The 15,323-nt window shown below is 37.4% G+C and overlaps 1 protein-coding gene across 1 annotated transcript in view; it reads left to right on the top strand.

Moving 5' to 3' along the window:
* GLRA3 (glycine receptor alpha 3) overlaps positions 1–15,323 on the top strand; it is a 1,032,852-nt gene that overhangs the window by 588,341 nt on the left and 429,188 nt on the right. Inside the window, exon 4 of the mRNA XM_044062514.1 lies at positions 9,594–9,817. Coding sequence (XP_043918449.1) covers positions 9,594–9,817 — 224 coding nt within the window. The remainder of the gene's footprint in view (positions 1–9,593; positions 9,818–15,323) is intronic.

Below are 15,323 nucleotides of genomic sequence, written 5' to 3'. Positions count from 1 at the left end.
ATATTATTTCTTTCAAATTTTTACATCATGAGTTATTTTAAAGTAAATTATAGTTATAGTCCACCGTGAGTACTATACACATATTCACCATCACATATATCCTCAAATAGCTGCTTCTCTCTCTCTCTCTCTCTCTATGCTATTGCAGTATATGGATGTATACTGCCTGAAAACTTCTTTCCCCCACTCTTATTTATATTACTGTAACTTCCTCTGCTTGTACAGTAAAGTAATATTTTTATACTTTCTTTAAGTAAAAATGCCACAATGCAGCACCGGTCTTATCCACAGTGCCATAATGGTGTGTTTTCCCACAGCATTTCAATTTAAATCCTGTCTGTTTCATTAATAAGTCTTATATCTTGTAACATTAGGTCAGCACCATTCTAAAACATGCAAAGCCTCCCAACATCATTAATAATGCTATTTATATTCAGTGATATCAGTCTCTGGCTGTTCCTTTCCCTTCTTTTTAATATTGTCTAAAATTGTTATTATTTTTTTCTTCCTTACCTTCATATTGTTTCCTATTAAATCTTTTTATCTGGTCCTTTCTCTATCTCACTTTCTTTATCTATTTGATATTCCTTTTTGCTCATTTCTAATAATTTTCTGATTCTATGCCCTCTTCTAGTACTTCAGTTTATAAAGTATCATCTGTATGTGGCACCTGTCCCTGATTTCAGTCATGGGTTCATAGGTGACTCCTAGGCTAGCTGCCCTTGCAGGCCATTTTAAGACTAGCCAAATTTCCTTTCAAAGGTGAGAATAAAACCCTGTACTTTGGGACTGTGAGGTAAACACTTTCACCTTTATACCAACCCCCAACCCCTTACCTGTACAGAACCTTCCCCAACCTCTTTCTTGTATATCAGCTTCCCTTTTTTCACTCGTATCCCCAAACATTAACATGTTGATATTTTCTTCTACAGTACCCTATCCACTCACTAAAACAGAAATAAAAGCAGTAGTTTGCAAAGTACTTATGTTTCCATGGTTATGATGAACACAGAACAGAGGGGGAAATATAGCTTTCCTAGTGCATGCCTGACATCATATTTTAATATTTCACTGGCAACATCACTGGTTTACACAGAAATTATTTCCCAACCAAACCCACCCACCATCTCCTACTTTCTTCTCAAAATTGCACCTATAGCCTACCACCATACCTATCAACTGTACTGATTTTCACAGAATGTCCAGATTTTTGCCTCCATGTTTTTGGTCTGTTCCTCATAAAATTTGAGATTTTCTGGAAAATTGTTGAGGAATGAAGTCACTAAGTTTGAGTTTCAGACTTCACAGCCTTCAGAAAAATGCAAGTTAATGCAAATAACTGTTATCCTATCAACTTTATAAGATTATAAGAGCAATATTTAAAATTGTGCCTATTGTTGGGCCTTTGTACCACCATTAGATTTCCTCTGTTAAAAGGTTGACAGGTAGGCCTCTCCTCCTTCACTCTTTCTCCTCTTTCTTTCCCTATAGCCCACCCTCCTGCTCTACAATCCTCACTTTTATAGGCTGGCAAACATAACATTAATGGTGCAGTCTCACTGCTGTATGTATTGTATATAACCATTCAGTGTTATTTGTGTACTGCTGCTCATGTCATTTCCTGTAGCATTAGTTGTATTTATTTTTTTTTATTCTCTCTCACTTTGATGCACTACTAGTGATTTGGTATATTATACATTCATTGCATGGGATACTAACTTTTATTTTTAATGATGTCACAAAGTTGAAAGGATCTGCAGTAATCAGTGTTTTAACCCAATTAACAAATGTAATAAACAAACATATTCTAAGAATTCTGTTTTCTTTATTCCCCCACCCTACCCAGTAATACACAGAACTATTGGTTCCCCTGATGATGAAGAATTCACTTTGAGATCTGCAAGGATAAGAGTCTGTACTGGGGACCATTATTAGGGCAGACTTTGGGGGATGCTTGTACTCTCACCAGCATCCCAGAAATGAAGAGTATTTTTCAGTTATAGCCCTAACCCCAACCCTCACAGTGACAATTGCATCCCCATCACCTCAAGGACTGCCTAACACTCCCACCATGTCCACACATGTTTTTCTATCCCACCTGTGGGACAGGAGCTAATACAGCTGAGTTGGGCAGCCCCAGTGCATTTCTCCCCTGGAATGGTTCCTGCTTTCAGTGCTTCGTGACACCTTCACATTACAACAGAGAAGAGGTTGGCATAATCAGCCAGGAAAACACCTAGTAAATATGAATTCAAAACAGTTAGGGAAATATTATATTTCTAAGGCAGGTTGACATTATGCTTTAATATCACATTGACAATTGTGCTGCTTTGTTTATAAAATACTGTAATGAACCTACAGTTATTTCATAATACCCATTTACACAGAAAATGGTGGTGTTTTGCTAAATATGCACAGTTGTGCAATAAATGTAAATATTAATTGATAAGGAAACATTTTTCTACTTGCAGCTGTAACATTTTTGCATTAATATGGAACAGACTCCTCTTCCACATATAAAGCTCATCCCTGTCCATATTCAAGCACAACTTAGATCTACGGATGGGAAACAGAAAATGTACCCAAGGACTGCCACTGTACTACTAATGGACAGAGGCAGCTTCTATATGGTTTATCCCATTCCCATGGATGGGTCCCCTGAAATTATATTCTATGATCCCAGTTATTCTAATTAGGCTAATACATATATATAATCATTGGGTCTATATCAGCATATTGAATGCTGAAAATGCCGAATGCAATTTAATCGAACTGAAATGTTCGAAATCTCAAAAGAGCGAACTGACAGAACATCAATTTCTTTCCCAGGGAAAGAAATCGGTGTTCCGTGCAAAAAAGAATGTTCAATACTTTAAACACTTACAGAAGTGGGGGGCTTTGCTCCCCACCCCACCCCACACCCCCCTACTTAAATATACCAACTCCGAGACCGCACCACAGTGGAGGAAATAGCATACTCTGATGATGACCCACCAATTTCTTTCCCTGGGAAAGAAATCAATGTTCCGTCAGTTTGCTCTTCTGAGATTTCAAACATTTCAGTTCAATTAAATTAAATTTGCCGTTTTCAGCATTCGAAATGCTGATAGGAACCCTAATCATCAACCATGGGATGGGTAAGGCCAATCTCTACCCAAATTAATTTGAGCACAAAAAAGGAAATTGGCTTGCCTTAAAATGGCACACAAGGGCAACTAGCCCAGTATATACCTATGAACTTATAATATTATACTGGCAATAGAATTTTTCAAGTTTCATTTTTAGCCAATAGGAAACAAACAATGAACTTCCCTTTCAATGCACCAGTGGATATTTAATCACTGTGTCAAACATCAGTTGCTTAATACCTCCCTACGAAGTGCTCACACCAGCTGGAAAGCTCAATTTATTGCAAAACTTACATTGGTTCAATACAAACAGGTATTGCATCCCATCTGCTTAAGTGTCTTTATACATGTTGGTATGCACTTCTGTTTTTATTTGCTACTGTAGCTGGGAATCACTTTAGTACTGGTTCTGACAATGAGGAAAGGGGTTCTCTTCTTCATGGCTGGCTGCTGACTGCATCCCCTTGCATATCTTGAGAAATACAGGTGACCTGTTTGGGACTTTTTCTTAGGTGAGCTGCATGAGACCTATACACCTCTTATATCAGTATGCTAGCCATAGGAAGATAAACTGGATTCAGTCATTCATTGTAGTGCCTGAGGTTGCGAAGTTCTGAAATGGTGATCTTTTGTTAGCTTTTCATGCATTTATGCATAATTTCTACTATTTCCTTGGACTCATTTTTCAATTTTGATCTGTTTACTTTTATACTTAACAGAACACTATCAACTTTAATTTATTAATGTGCTTAGAATAAATTCACACATAAACAAATAATAATAAAATAAGAAATATTGTAGATATAAAATATTTTCTACAGGCTTAGTGTTAAATACCACAACAAGTTAATAGGTTGTAAGGAGCTCTTGAGGCAGGCCAAGTTACAGGACTGCCAAAAACACTAAATTAGTAGACTCCAAAGGCAAGGAACATGAAATACAAAACAATGAGCATCCTGTCTTTTCACCTTACTATCTATCAATATCCTGTGAGTGACTGAGTCCAACATTTGTTTGAGTAATATGTAATAATAAACTGCAAGTAAAAGGAACCCAAACTATGGAAGACAGAAAAATCAACACCATTATCTGCAGCAGGAAGTTATATGTTGGTATCAGGAAATACCAGTAAGCAAGTGCACCTAATCAATATTGATGTCATGAAGCCCGATGTAAACAACTTTCTGATATTTAATATGAGAGGCATCCACAACATGAAAGGCAGTAGACAAATCATGACCTCCTCAGATATGAAGCGTTTGATTTGGTAATATTGTCAAATGAGCACAGACAAACCATGGATCACTATTCATAAGGAGATTATTTAGTATCCTAGTGGGGCAGACCAAGGTACTTGGCAAGGCACTCTAACAGAAGACAGATATGGACAAAAATGCACAGTGAGTATTGCATGAAATTTAAGGTTATATTAAAACAACCATGTTGATAATGTTCTCAAGATATGACAAGATCAAGATAAGTGGAAAGTCATCATGACCATGAAAATCCAAAGAAGACTTTATTGAGGAAGTAACAAAAGCCTCCCTCACTAATGACAGAAAAATCCAGATCTCTGAAAAAATTCTAAAATTTGATTAAAGACTAGTATCAGAAAACCAAGGCAGTCTGTATCCATGTTGGAGGGAAATAATCATTGCCACAATTGGTAGGTTGATATTTTAAATTATAGTTAAGAAATCAAGAAAAATCAGGAAAATTAATTAGCACCCAAGAATATAAGAAATTGAATTAGCAGTTCCTTGGATTCAGGAGTGGGGAATGCAGATCTTAAAGGAGCAGCCTAGTCAGTCAAAAATAAAAATCTTTACACTGTTATAATTTAACAGTCTTCTTGGTTGTAATGCAGTCAGGGATAAACAGACTATCCAGTGCCAAGAAAAGTATGACCATTTAGCTACTGCTGAGATTTCTCTAGAGAAGTAAGCTGCCTTCTTACTAGACATCTCATTACTAGTAACAGGTACAATGCTCATCCATATCAAGGGTGTCACTCCAGAGGTCTAGAGACCTTTACTAATGCTGCAGCTGCCAACATTCCTACTGCATGGAGTGGTGCTCAAATTCAGACTTTTTCATTCACACCTTGAAGAGGATAGGATTTACATTACTTATAGAAAGCCAATCCAAATCAGTGACTTACTGTTGCTAGAGACTGCTATAACAGGACTGGACACACTGCCCTCTCAAAGTGCCTGAAGAAGTATAGAAGGAGGTAGACAGTGTGATATTAGAAAAGTTATGGAACTTTATCAGCACATGACAGACGGCATAAAATAGGGCAGTACAAAAGCAAAGTGGACCAGCAAGTAATCAGACCATACCAACAGCTCCACCACCATGTCATAGGTCCTCATATCCAGTAGGAAGATAAGATCAAGAGTATGTTCTGATCTATAGGCTGCAGAGATAATAATTTTACAAAATCAAAGTATTTTCATAACACAGAGAAATTCCTTAGAAAGAGTAGATTTTTTATTGACCAGTATGATGAGATCATCAAGAAACCTTCTGTACCTCATTCATGTTTCATTGAGTATGTTTCCAGTCCCTTCATGTGAAATTGTTTAACTTCTGCACTTAGTCTAGATTTCCTAGCCAGTGGATATGTTTCTTAAGCATGTCTTTTGCAATTCGATCATACTTAAATTCTTGCACTTAGTTTTTATCAGAAGTAATTCGTGCAGATTTGAGAAATTAGTTATTTTTTCAAGAAGAATGCTACATGCTGCTGTTTTCTTTTCAGGTTTACTTTGAAGAATGACTTTTTCAAAGCTGTAATACTTCACAAAACGCCAGATTGAAATCATCATCATTTTAGAAGACATGAAAATAAGTGTGCCTTGGAATGAAATTAGAAAAGTTGATTTGATTTCATGTGTACTTAACTACATTGTTATTTTAAATGAATGCTGTGCATTTCTTTTTGTTGATCACATTCTGTATCATTTCACTGTTAACACATTGTGTTTTTGAGTTGCCTAAAATTTGATTTAATGTATGTGGTCATGAAACAGTTTTTGCATCCCTGATCAAATCATCTAATTCTTCTACTGGCTTTACATTTTACACATAGGTTGCATTCTCTTTATGCCTCGTCAATGTACATTCCCTCCACTGCAGTTTTTTCATCTGCTACAATACCATATTTCTCCATAAATAAGACCTAACCAGAGAATAAGGCCTAGCATGGTTTTCAAGGGTGGTCATGATATAAGCCCTACCCCAAAAACAAGGCCCAGTTAAGATCATCAACAACACACAACAGACGTGTTGAATTATAAAATGATAATATTATTGACACCTGTTGACTGAGGTTATCATACTCTGCTCACCATTTTTGGACAATTCAGACACTCAACATCTTCTCTTTCCAGAAAGATATAAGAGTCTTTCCCTGAGAGTCCTCCATGATTCTTACTGTAACCCTAATCTTCATTCACATTTGACAGTTGAGATCCTTGGCCCAGAAACACTGGCAAATGTACTTTGGTTGGTCAAAGCACAAACAACACACGTAAAATGTGTAGACTTGATAACGACTGGGTGTGGTTGTGTCTTCTTAACCGTTACCATTTTGTGTTGCCACTCCTGTCTCGTAAGTCTTCAATTACCCCCCCCCCACCGACAAGATGAGTGCAAAAAGAAAAAGCTATTCTGTTGAGTACAAGAAAGGAATTGTGGAGGACTCCCAGGGAAATAATCTGATGGCTTTCTGCAAAGAGAAGAAGTTGGATCTCCGAATGGTCCAAAAATGGCGAGCAGCATGAGATAACCTCAGTCAACAGACCAACGATGCAAATGCTAAGAAGTGCAAGTGTGGATCAGGTCAGCAACCATTATTTCCTGAGCTAGAAGACATCATCTGTGAATGGATTGCTAAGAGGAGAGCAAAGGCTTTGGTTGTGCGCAGGGCTGATATTCAAGCATTTGCCCTTGCAATGGCACCACAGTTAGAAATATCCCCAGAAAAATTCAAAGCATCACAACATTGGTTGGATGGTTTCCTTCAGTGATATGAACTGCCTCTAAGAAGATCGACAACACTGCTCAAGCTGGAAGATAGTGAAGTTATTAAACGTGCACTTGCATTCAAGTTCTTTGTTGATGGCTTTGACTTTTCTAAATACCAACTCTCCAACATGATTGCTATGAATGAAACTGCAATGTTTATGGGCCAAGGATCTCAAACAACAATTGATCAGAGGGGTGCCTTGTCAATGTACATTCCCTCCACTGGTTACGAAAGTGCATGTGTTACCTGTATTTTGGCAATTCGTACAGATGTTAAGAAAACCCCACCTCTAATCATTAGTAAGGGCAAGAAAGATAAGATTGAACGTGTTTCAGGCATTTACATTCTTGAAACTGAAAAAGCCTGGTGCACACAAGCAGTTATAAAGAAGTGGGTCGATGTAATGCTGCCACTTGTTTTGTGAGGTGGCAAACGAGGTCTGCTAGTCTGGGATTCAGCCAGCACTCACTGCACTAAAGACATGAAGAACTTCCTTGCACAGAGAAGAATAGATCAAATAATGATTCCCACAGGAATGACTGCCTTTCTCCAGACTCTTAATATTGCAATAAATAAGCCATTCAAGGACCATTTGCGCATAGAACTCAATGACTACATTGAAAATAGAATGGAGAGAAATCAGGGTGGAAACTTTGTGAAGCCTAGCCTGGAAGAGGCCGTGACATGGGTGAAAAATTCATGGGATAAAATCACTGGCAGCTGTGTTGCCAATGCACTACAAACAGGCTACATGGACAAGCAGTGTTCATTTAAGGAGAGCTCTATTGCTAGGCATGACAGATTGGGGCCAATGGTTCTACAGGAAATGGAGTCACAAGAAATTCAGGCCAGAATTTAGGGGTTGGAGACTTATGACAATGTTCCAGAAGAAGATAACATGACTGTATTTAAATACCTTTTCCATTATCGGGGCAACAGAATGTATTGCTTCTGCTTTCAGCGAGCTCTTGTCAGTTTTTTGACTTTATTGTATTAAGGTAACGTTTCATTAGCAAGGGGTAATTACAAAGTAAGGCCACTAGTTTGAAGACTTCAATTTTATGACTTTCCATCATTCTTCCCTTATGGTTTGGGTAAGGAATAAAGAAAGTATTGCCACTCAAAAAGTGGCAGTTACTCACCTGTTTTATTACCCTCCTCCAATACACATGTATTGAGATTTTTCTGCACTTTCTGTTAACCATGAAATATTGCACTGTGAAAACCAAGGTGTAGATATTCTGAAGTTGAAATTTTTGTTGCACCGTTTATGTAGAATTCTCACACAACTGTTAACGTGTTACCTAAAACTGTTGCCCAGTAACGGAAAAGTACCAAATAAATGTCAGTTTGTGTACATGAATAAATGTTGATTTTTGTACATGAATAAATGTCGATTTGTGTACATGAATAAATGTAAACTTGTGTACATGAATAAATGTCGATTTTTGTACATAAATGAATAACTGTAGATTGTTGTACAGGGGGGTAAATAAAGCATCCCCTGATAATAAGCCCTAATGCGTATTTCGGCAGGGGAAGATGTATAAGACCAGGTCTTATTTTCGGGGGAAATATGGTATGCTGGTTAGTTGTCTTGCTAATTATAATTCTTGTATGCCTTTCTGTAGAAACATAGTTATAAACATTTCTTTTCATATGCATTTTACAGTCTAAACTTCCTAGTATGTTGTATACTTTTAAGGCACTGTACTCACTGGCTGATTGACTGATTGCTTCATTCATTCTTTTATTCATTTATTCATTCATTGTGATTCATTCCCTGATTGATTGATTGATTGATTGATTGATTGATTGATTCAATTATTATGGTTCATTTTAAGACAACATATGTACACTAATTCTTGGTATATCCCCTGACTGGACACTATATCTCTCTATCTCTCTCTTTCTCTCTTGTTGTGTGTGTGAGTATGTTTATACAGACTGCTTTCAGTTGGCAGAGTTTTTATTCTGAAATATAATAACTTGATAACATATCTAAACAGTGTATGAATAATATTTAGGCTGAATTTTGTAACCGAACTGCAATCTGAAATCTCATTAAACTATATTTTCAGCCATTAGTCCAGTTTTAAGCATATATAATGCTCTATTTACCATTTTACTAACAGTGTATATGTCTCAATATCTAACATCAGGACATTTTATTAATTTTCTAACAGGTTTGTCATAAAATACAAGCTCTGCCTGTAGCTAGAAATGTATATTTTTAGTGAAGTCATTCTTTTCTTTATCTTACCTTATAGCTTTCACTTGAAAAAAAGTGAAACTGCAGTATATGTTACTATGCAAATGTGTTGTGATTATTTTGTGTCAGAAAAACATTAATGTTATTTCACCTGGCAGAATGAAACAGTTTCAGTACCTACTCATATCTTAATGTTGCATCATTTTACTCTTTATTCTAGGATTACAGAGTAAATATTTTCCTCCGTCAGCAGTGGAACGATCCACGCCTTGCATATAGTGAATATCCAGATGAATCGTTGGATCTTGATCCTTCTATGTTAGATGCCATCTGGAAACCTGACTTGTTCTTTGCTAATGAGAAAGGAGCAAACTTCCATGAAGTTACCACAGACAACAAGCTGTTAAGAATTTTCAAAAATGGAAATGTTCTTTATTCAATAAGGTATGTGTCTGAGCCATATCATTTACTGTTTGCGAAATAGAAACCTGTTTGTCTGGATGGCTGCATAATGCCAGTAGATCTAAATGATTATTTAGTTTATTTTATAAGTTGAAAACGATGCATGGAAATATTGTGTCACAAATGCACAAACCTTCTTCAAATATGATGAGCACAGTCCAATGCTTGACATGTATGTTTATATAAAAATGTTTATGTACAAGAAACGGTGAGTTGCTCTAACTTTCATGATTTAAAAAGACCTGCAGTACAATGTACAAAAAACAGCACATTTCACAGAGTATCTTTAAATCCCAGCATATTAAAGACGGCGATTTTGGTAAAACTGGTAACTATTTTGCTAGATACAACAATATATTTTAGTTTTCCAGTATAGAAAAGTCCAACGTTTATGATCTCAAGTTTTTTTTTTTTGTTTTTAATATCTTGTGAATCTTAAACATAATCATCACCTCCTAAACTGACATCCTCATAAAATGCATTTCTTTATTTAAAAGGTTATGAATTGTGTCTTAAATTACTTATTGAATATTGTTTACAACTGGAACTGCTTTACTGCAAATATAATGTTGAGAACTTCTGGTCATAATATTTTTCAAGCTGTAGTACAAACAAAACAGTACGACTATTAGTCATTATAGAAGGTCTCTGTAATATGATAGAAGATATTAGAACAACATATTATTATCTGTGGGGAAAAGAGTACAGTAAAGGCACAAGACAGTGCCAAGTAACTCAGGATAACCTGAAGTCTTCAATATTTATGCCATTTCAATAATGTGCAGGAATAAAGCTCTGTATGTCATAAGTGAACTATATTCAAATAGATGCTCAGGTGCATGTAGGAGCTGATGAAAGAGGATGGGAATAGGTGGTCATATACTACGGGAAGGGGTTGCTCTTGGTCACCATGTTGGTGAAATGTAGCAGAAGCACTAGGTGTTCCATCTTGTGCAACTTGAATGTAGTGAGTCTGAAGAGCCATGTGCAGGTTGCACAATAAGCTGAGGGGAATGATATATATCAAGTTATGTCTTCCCTATGACAGCAGCACATAATGTAGCTAGGAAAAGCTGCATGGGGGTGCTGCATAGAGAAGAATATAGATTGCCAAGAAGGACTAACAACCTGTATCCCTCCCTATGGGTTCTCTCATGCCGGGGAGTGGATAAGCTAATAGGGATACCAAGGCAGGAACAAAAGACCTGTAGACTCTCACCTTGCCTGTGATTCAAGGACCCCACTACAATGGATTGAATGGGCTGACTGGGTTCATGTAGAGGATCATTTGGGCTTGGTCCTGCAAAAGGTGGTGGGGGGTAAAAAAAGTCTTCAACATGCAGACCTTATTCAGAAAAAAAGTGAAATACAATGGACTGTATTTATAGCAGAGATTAGTACTCAGACTGAAATAATTTCTCAACTGAACTGTGATGTAGTAATTTTCAATTTCAGATAAATTAGACTGCATGCTGCAGCACAGCTAAAGCCCTTATTTTAATGAAAAATGCACCCATACCCCTCTGCAGGTTTATATAATATAACCTACTCTGAGAACACACATCTTCCAGGAAGGTTGTGAAGTGTCTATAAAATGAGACCTTAATGAAGTGAGTCTTAAGACAATACCTATATGTCACGTAAAGAATATGCACCAAAACCATGGTGCCACAGATGTAGTGAAAGAAACTGAGGGAGAATGTGATAGCAATAGTGATAGTAACATAGTTATATAAGAACTACCTTGCACGTATATTGGTTTTAACAGTAGTGTAACAAGGGTGGGGTAAAAGGGGTAACCACCCCAGACATAAAAAGTGTTAAGGTTCTCGATCATGACTTCCTGCTTTCTTTTTTTCTGTACCAAAATCCCAGTATAAAAAGCCACTTCAAGAGCTGAGCAGTGCATGGATCTGTGGGAATCCATGGAAGATTTGGCTGCTGGGTTTTCTATATGATAAGTCGAAGACCTTTTTTTTTTTGTTTTTTTAGGTAGTACAGTGCTATTTCATAGACTGGTATCAGGTGCTAGATGAGCCAGCTATGGTTCTGGGCTTCTAAAATAAAAATAAATTGCAAAGTGGCAGTACATGCATAGTTTACATGGAGAAGAAGAATATGGCTATTGAGTGCTTTGATTTGATTACTTATCTACCTAGAATGGAAACCTCATAAGGAGGCATGTTTTCTTATTCTGCCAACAACTTTTATTTTCCTATTTAATGCATGATTGTTTGAAAAGAAACAGATAATCTTTACAAAGAGTTGTTGCCTTTCAGTTTTTCCCGGTTAGGGGTCACCACAGCGGAACTCCGGTCCGCTAATGATTGACAGTAGATTTTCACGAACGCTGAGGTGCCAGCTCGATGTTCAACCTTCAACAAAGGCATGCCCATTTACGCATGTCTTTCGAACGCTCACCCAACCACAGGGAGGACATGCAGACTCCATACAGAAGGCTCTCCCCGCACTCCAGCCGAGAATCAAACGGGAGAACCTCTTGCTGTGAGGCAACAACGCTACCGCTGCACCACCGCGGAATACCATAATCTTTACAAAGAGTGTTAATGGAAAATGGTGAGTGTATCAGTGATGAACCAGTTATTATCCATGAACATTAGATAATATGCTTACTCCATTGTGTTAGGGTTCCCTTAAATTAATACCAGAATTAAAACTAACCTTTTATGTTTAATAACACAGAATCACATACACAAAGAGCTTGTCAAGATATGAGGAGTTCTTTGAATATGTACAGTTATGTACAATTGTATGACAGAAAAGCTGAGATCCAAACAACTGCTTTGTAAATTATCATCAATTCATTTATCTCCATCATTGTTTTTAATTGTGTGTTTGTAAATGAATATTATAACATGTATCAACAAAACTGTTAGTGAGAAAACACATCAACATTTTGCCTCTGAATCCTTTGCCTTGATTTTAACTTGGACAAACTTGTACCTGTATAACACCACTTTGAAAAGATGGTGACATCCCGACTAATTAGGGACTTGGCACATTCATTTACGATGAAGTATCTTTTGATACTTCACTGTTATTATTAATTCCCTTCATATATCTAGATTAATCACCAATGGTATATCATCTAAATCCAAGGAAGTCATCATCCACCTTCATGCCTTCATTTTCAGGTCACTAATAGAGAGTAATACTTTCTTTGGTATGACTTATCCAAACACATGTCCCAGCTTGAAAGACCACAGTATTTCCTTACTAAGACAATTAAGGGCATTTCTTTTTTGAGATCCCCTGACTACCCCAATGACGTAACCCTCTATTCCATTTCCTACCAGCTATTGAGAGAAGGCTGCTGCCTAGCTTGCAGAGTCCCAGATTATCCAGTCCTATGCAACATCCTGCACATCCACAAAACTAATAGCATCATAAACACTGTCTGAAAAGATCAAAGCTTCAAAGAAAACATAAATAGGACATTCTGGCATGATTGATATCTATCACAGAAACTTGCATGGAATAAAACTTTCTTTGGATGTGAAGCTGAGTCACTTCCTTGCCCTTTTAAAGTGTAACCTGGATGGCTGGATGGACAATTGTAAGTATAATCCAATATGGCCCCTCAAGCCCTTAGTTAAAGGAGTCAAAATTAAGTACAAAGTATGTTATGCCATCATTAATAAATTCATGCCTCCATAAATTAAATTTAATATTATATTAATAGGGTACAAATGATCCACTGGATCAACAGCCTTTTGTTAACCCATGAACCTATAAATTTATTATTAGCAGCCCTACACCTTTTCAAATAAAGTGGTAAGTTATGTTTAACAGTTTTTATTGCTTACATCTTAAATCTTACAGAGGACGACATCTATTCATTCCACTTATACAATTTACAGAAATAATGCCTTTGCTATCACCTTTCTTGATGCCATAACTTTTGATTACACACAATCATCTTTTGCAGTCTGCAGCTCCATATTTTTCCTCAGGCCTTCTACCAACTGGTCTATGAGACAGCCTCCTTTAGGTATTACTTTCCATGTATTTATGCTTCATTAAATGGGTCTATATTGGATGATTGAACATTTAAAAGTTTGAGTGTCAGATGGTCGACACCATATGATCGAACCTTTAAAAGTTCAAACATCCCAAAAAAAAAAAATAAACTAGACAAATAACCTACCTGAACATTTTAAGCAGGGGGGGGCAATTCCCCCTCCACCCCCCATGTGGGGGGCTGTGCCCCCCGCTCTTTAAATATACCAACTTCGAGATTGCACTACAGTGCAGAAAAGGGAAATCTTCCCATTCAGCGCTGTATGGAGATCTCTGTTAAAACATTCGAACTTTCAAAAGTTCGATCATATGGTGTCAACATTATGACACTCGAACTTTTGAAAGTTCAAGCATCCAATATAGACCCTCATTAAACTGGGCATTGACCCACCTCTATATACCATCCCCTTTTGAATCTATACATTATTGTATTAGGTCCAAAGATACAGATTTATGACGTCCTGGATAAAACCCAGGCAATTTTATTTTGGTTTTCATCTCTGGCACTTGCTGAAGCTAGTGTGTAAGAGACACAAAGGATGAGGCTTTGCCTGCTCATCTCTATTTGAGGGAGGGATTTAGTTGTACTGATGGATAGTGGACTGATTTCTGTAAATGTAGTGGAGGCCACAGTTTAGAATGATAGGGGGGCTAGGCATGCTACAAGACTAAGAAAGTGTTTCCACCTTATGTACTAGAGTGGAGGTAATCCTAGATAATGCCTTGTTGCATGCCACAACAAATAAAATGCGACAGCAGTATCCACAGGGACAGAGCCATAACATATAAGTTCCCCAGTGTGAGTAACAGTAGATCTCAGCTTCAGTCTCTTCCATGGAAATGTGGTACTTGCCAGCTATTAGCTGAGCTTGTATCCCAATTATCAGAGTTATTTCAGTGTATCATGCATAAAGGCTATGGCATATAAAGGGTTTGGGTTTCAGGTGATCAATACGGCCAAAAAAGCTAAAACCACTATAAAAAAAAACCCCTCATTAATACATTATCGCCATACTATTGTCTGGTGCTGCACCACTTAGACACTTACTGACATGGCTCACATCTTTTAAGCCAACTCACTGTCAGAGTCTACACCTCCCCAGCCTGAGCACTCCATAAGGTGTTAACTTCATGCTCTTCATAGGATCATGGGAGATTACTAGGCTAATGACTCTGGGCCCTTGCAAGCCTAGCCAAGAGTTTATTCCCAAAGAAGAAACCTCAATCAGCACTTGTTGACCCTGTCAATGAGGGACACTGGTGGGACCCCTGGAACAAATATGTGGTTGCCCATCCACTCATCATTGGTGCCTCAATGAGGGTGAGCGATGTACTTTGTTTGACGTGTGTGGAAGTCTGTACCAGAGATGGGACAGCCTCTGGGAGACAAACCTGTCTCTCCAGCAGATTTTGTTAATGTCACATATTAGATTTAAGCCTTTTGATC

This window comes from Protopterus annectens, chromosome 2.part1 (assembly GCF_019279795.1).
Source record: "Protopterus annectens isolate FY-2018-M chromosome 2.part1, PAN1.0, whole genome shotgun sequence".
NCBI lineage: Eukaryota > Metazoa > Chordata > Ceratodontiformes > Protopteridae > Protopterus > Protopterus annectens.
The sequence above is the reverse complement of the archived record's forward strand: the minus strand, read 5'-3'. Positions and strand labels throughout refer to the sequence as shown.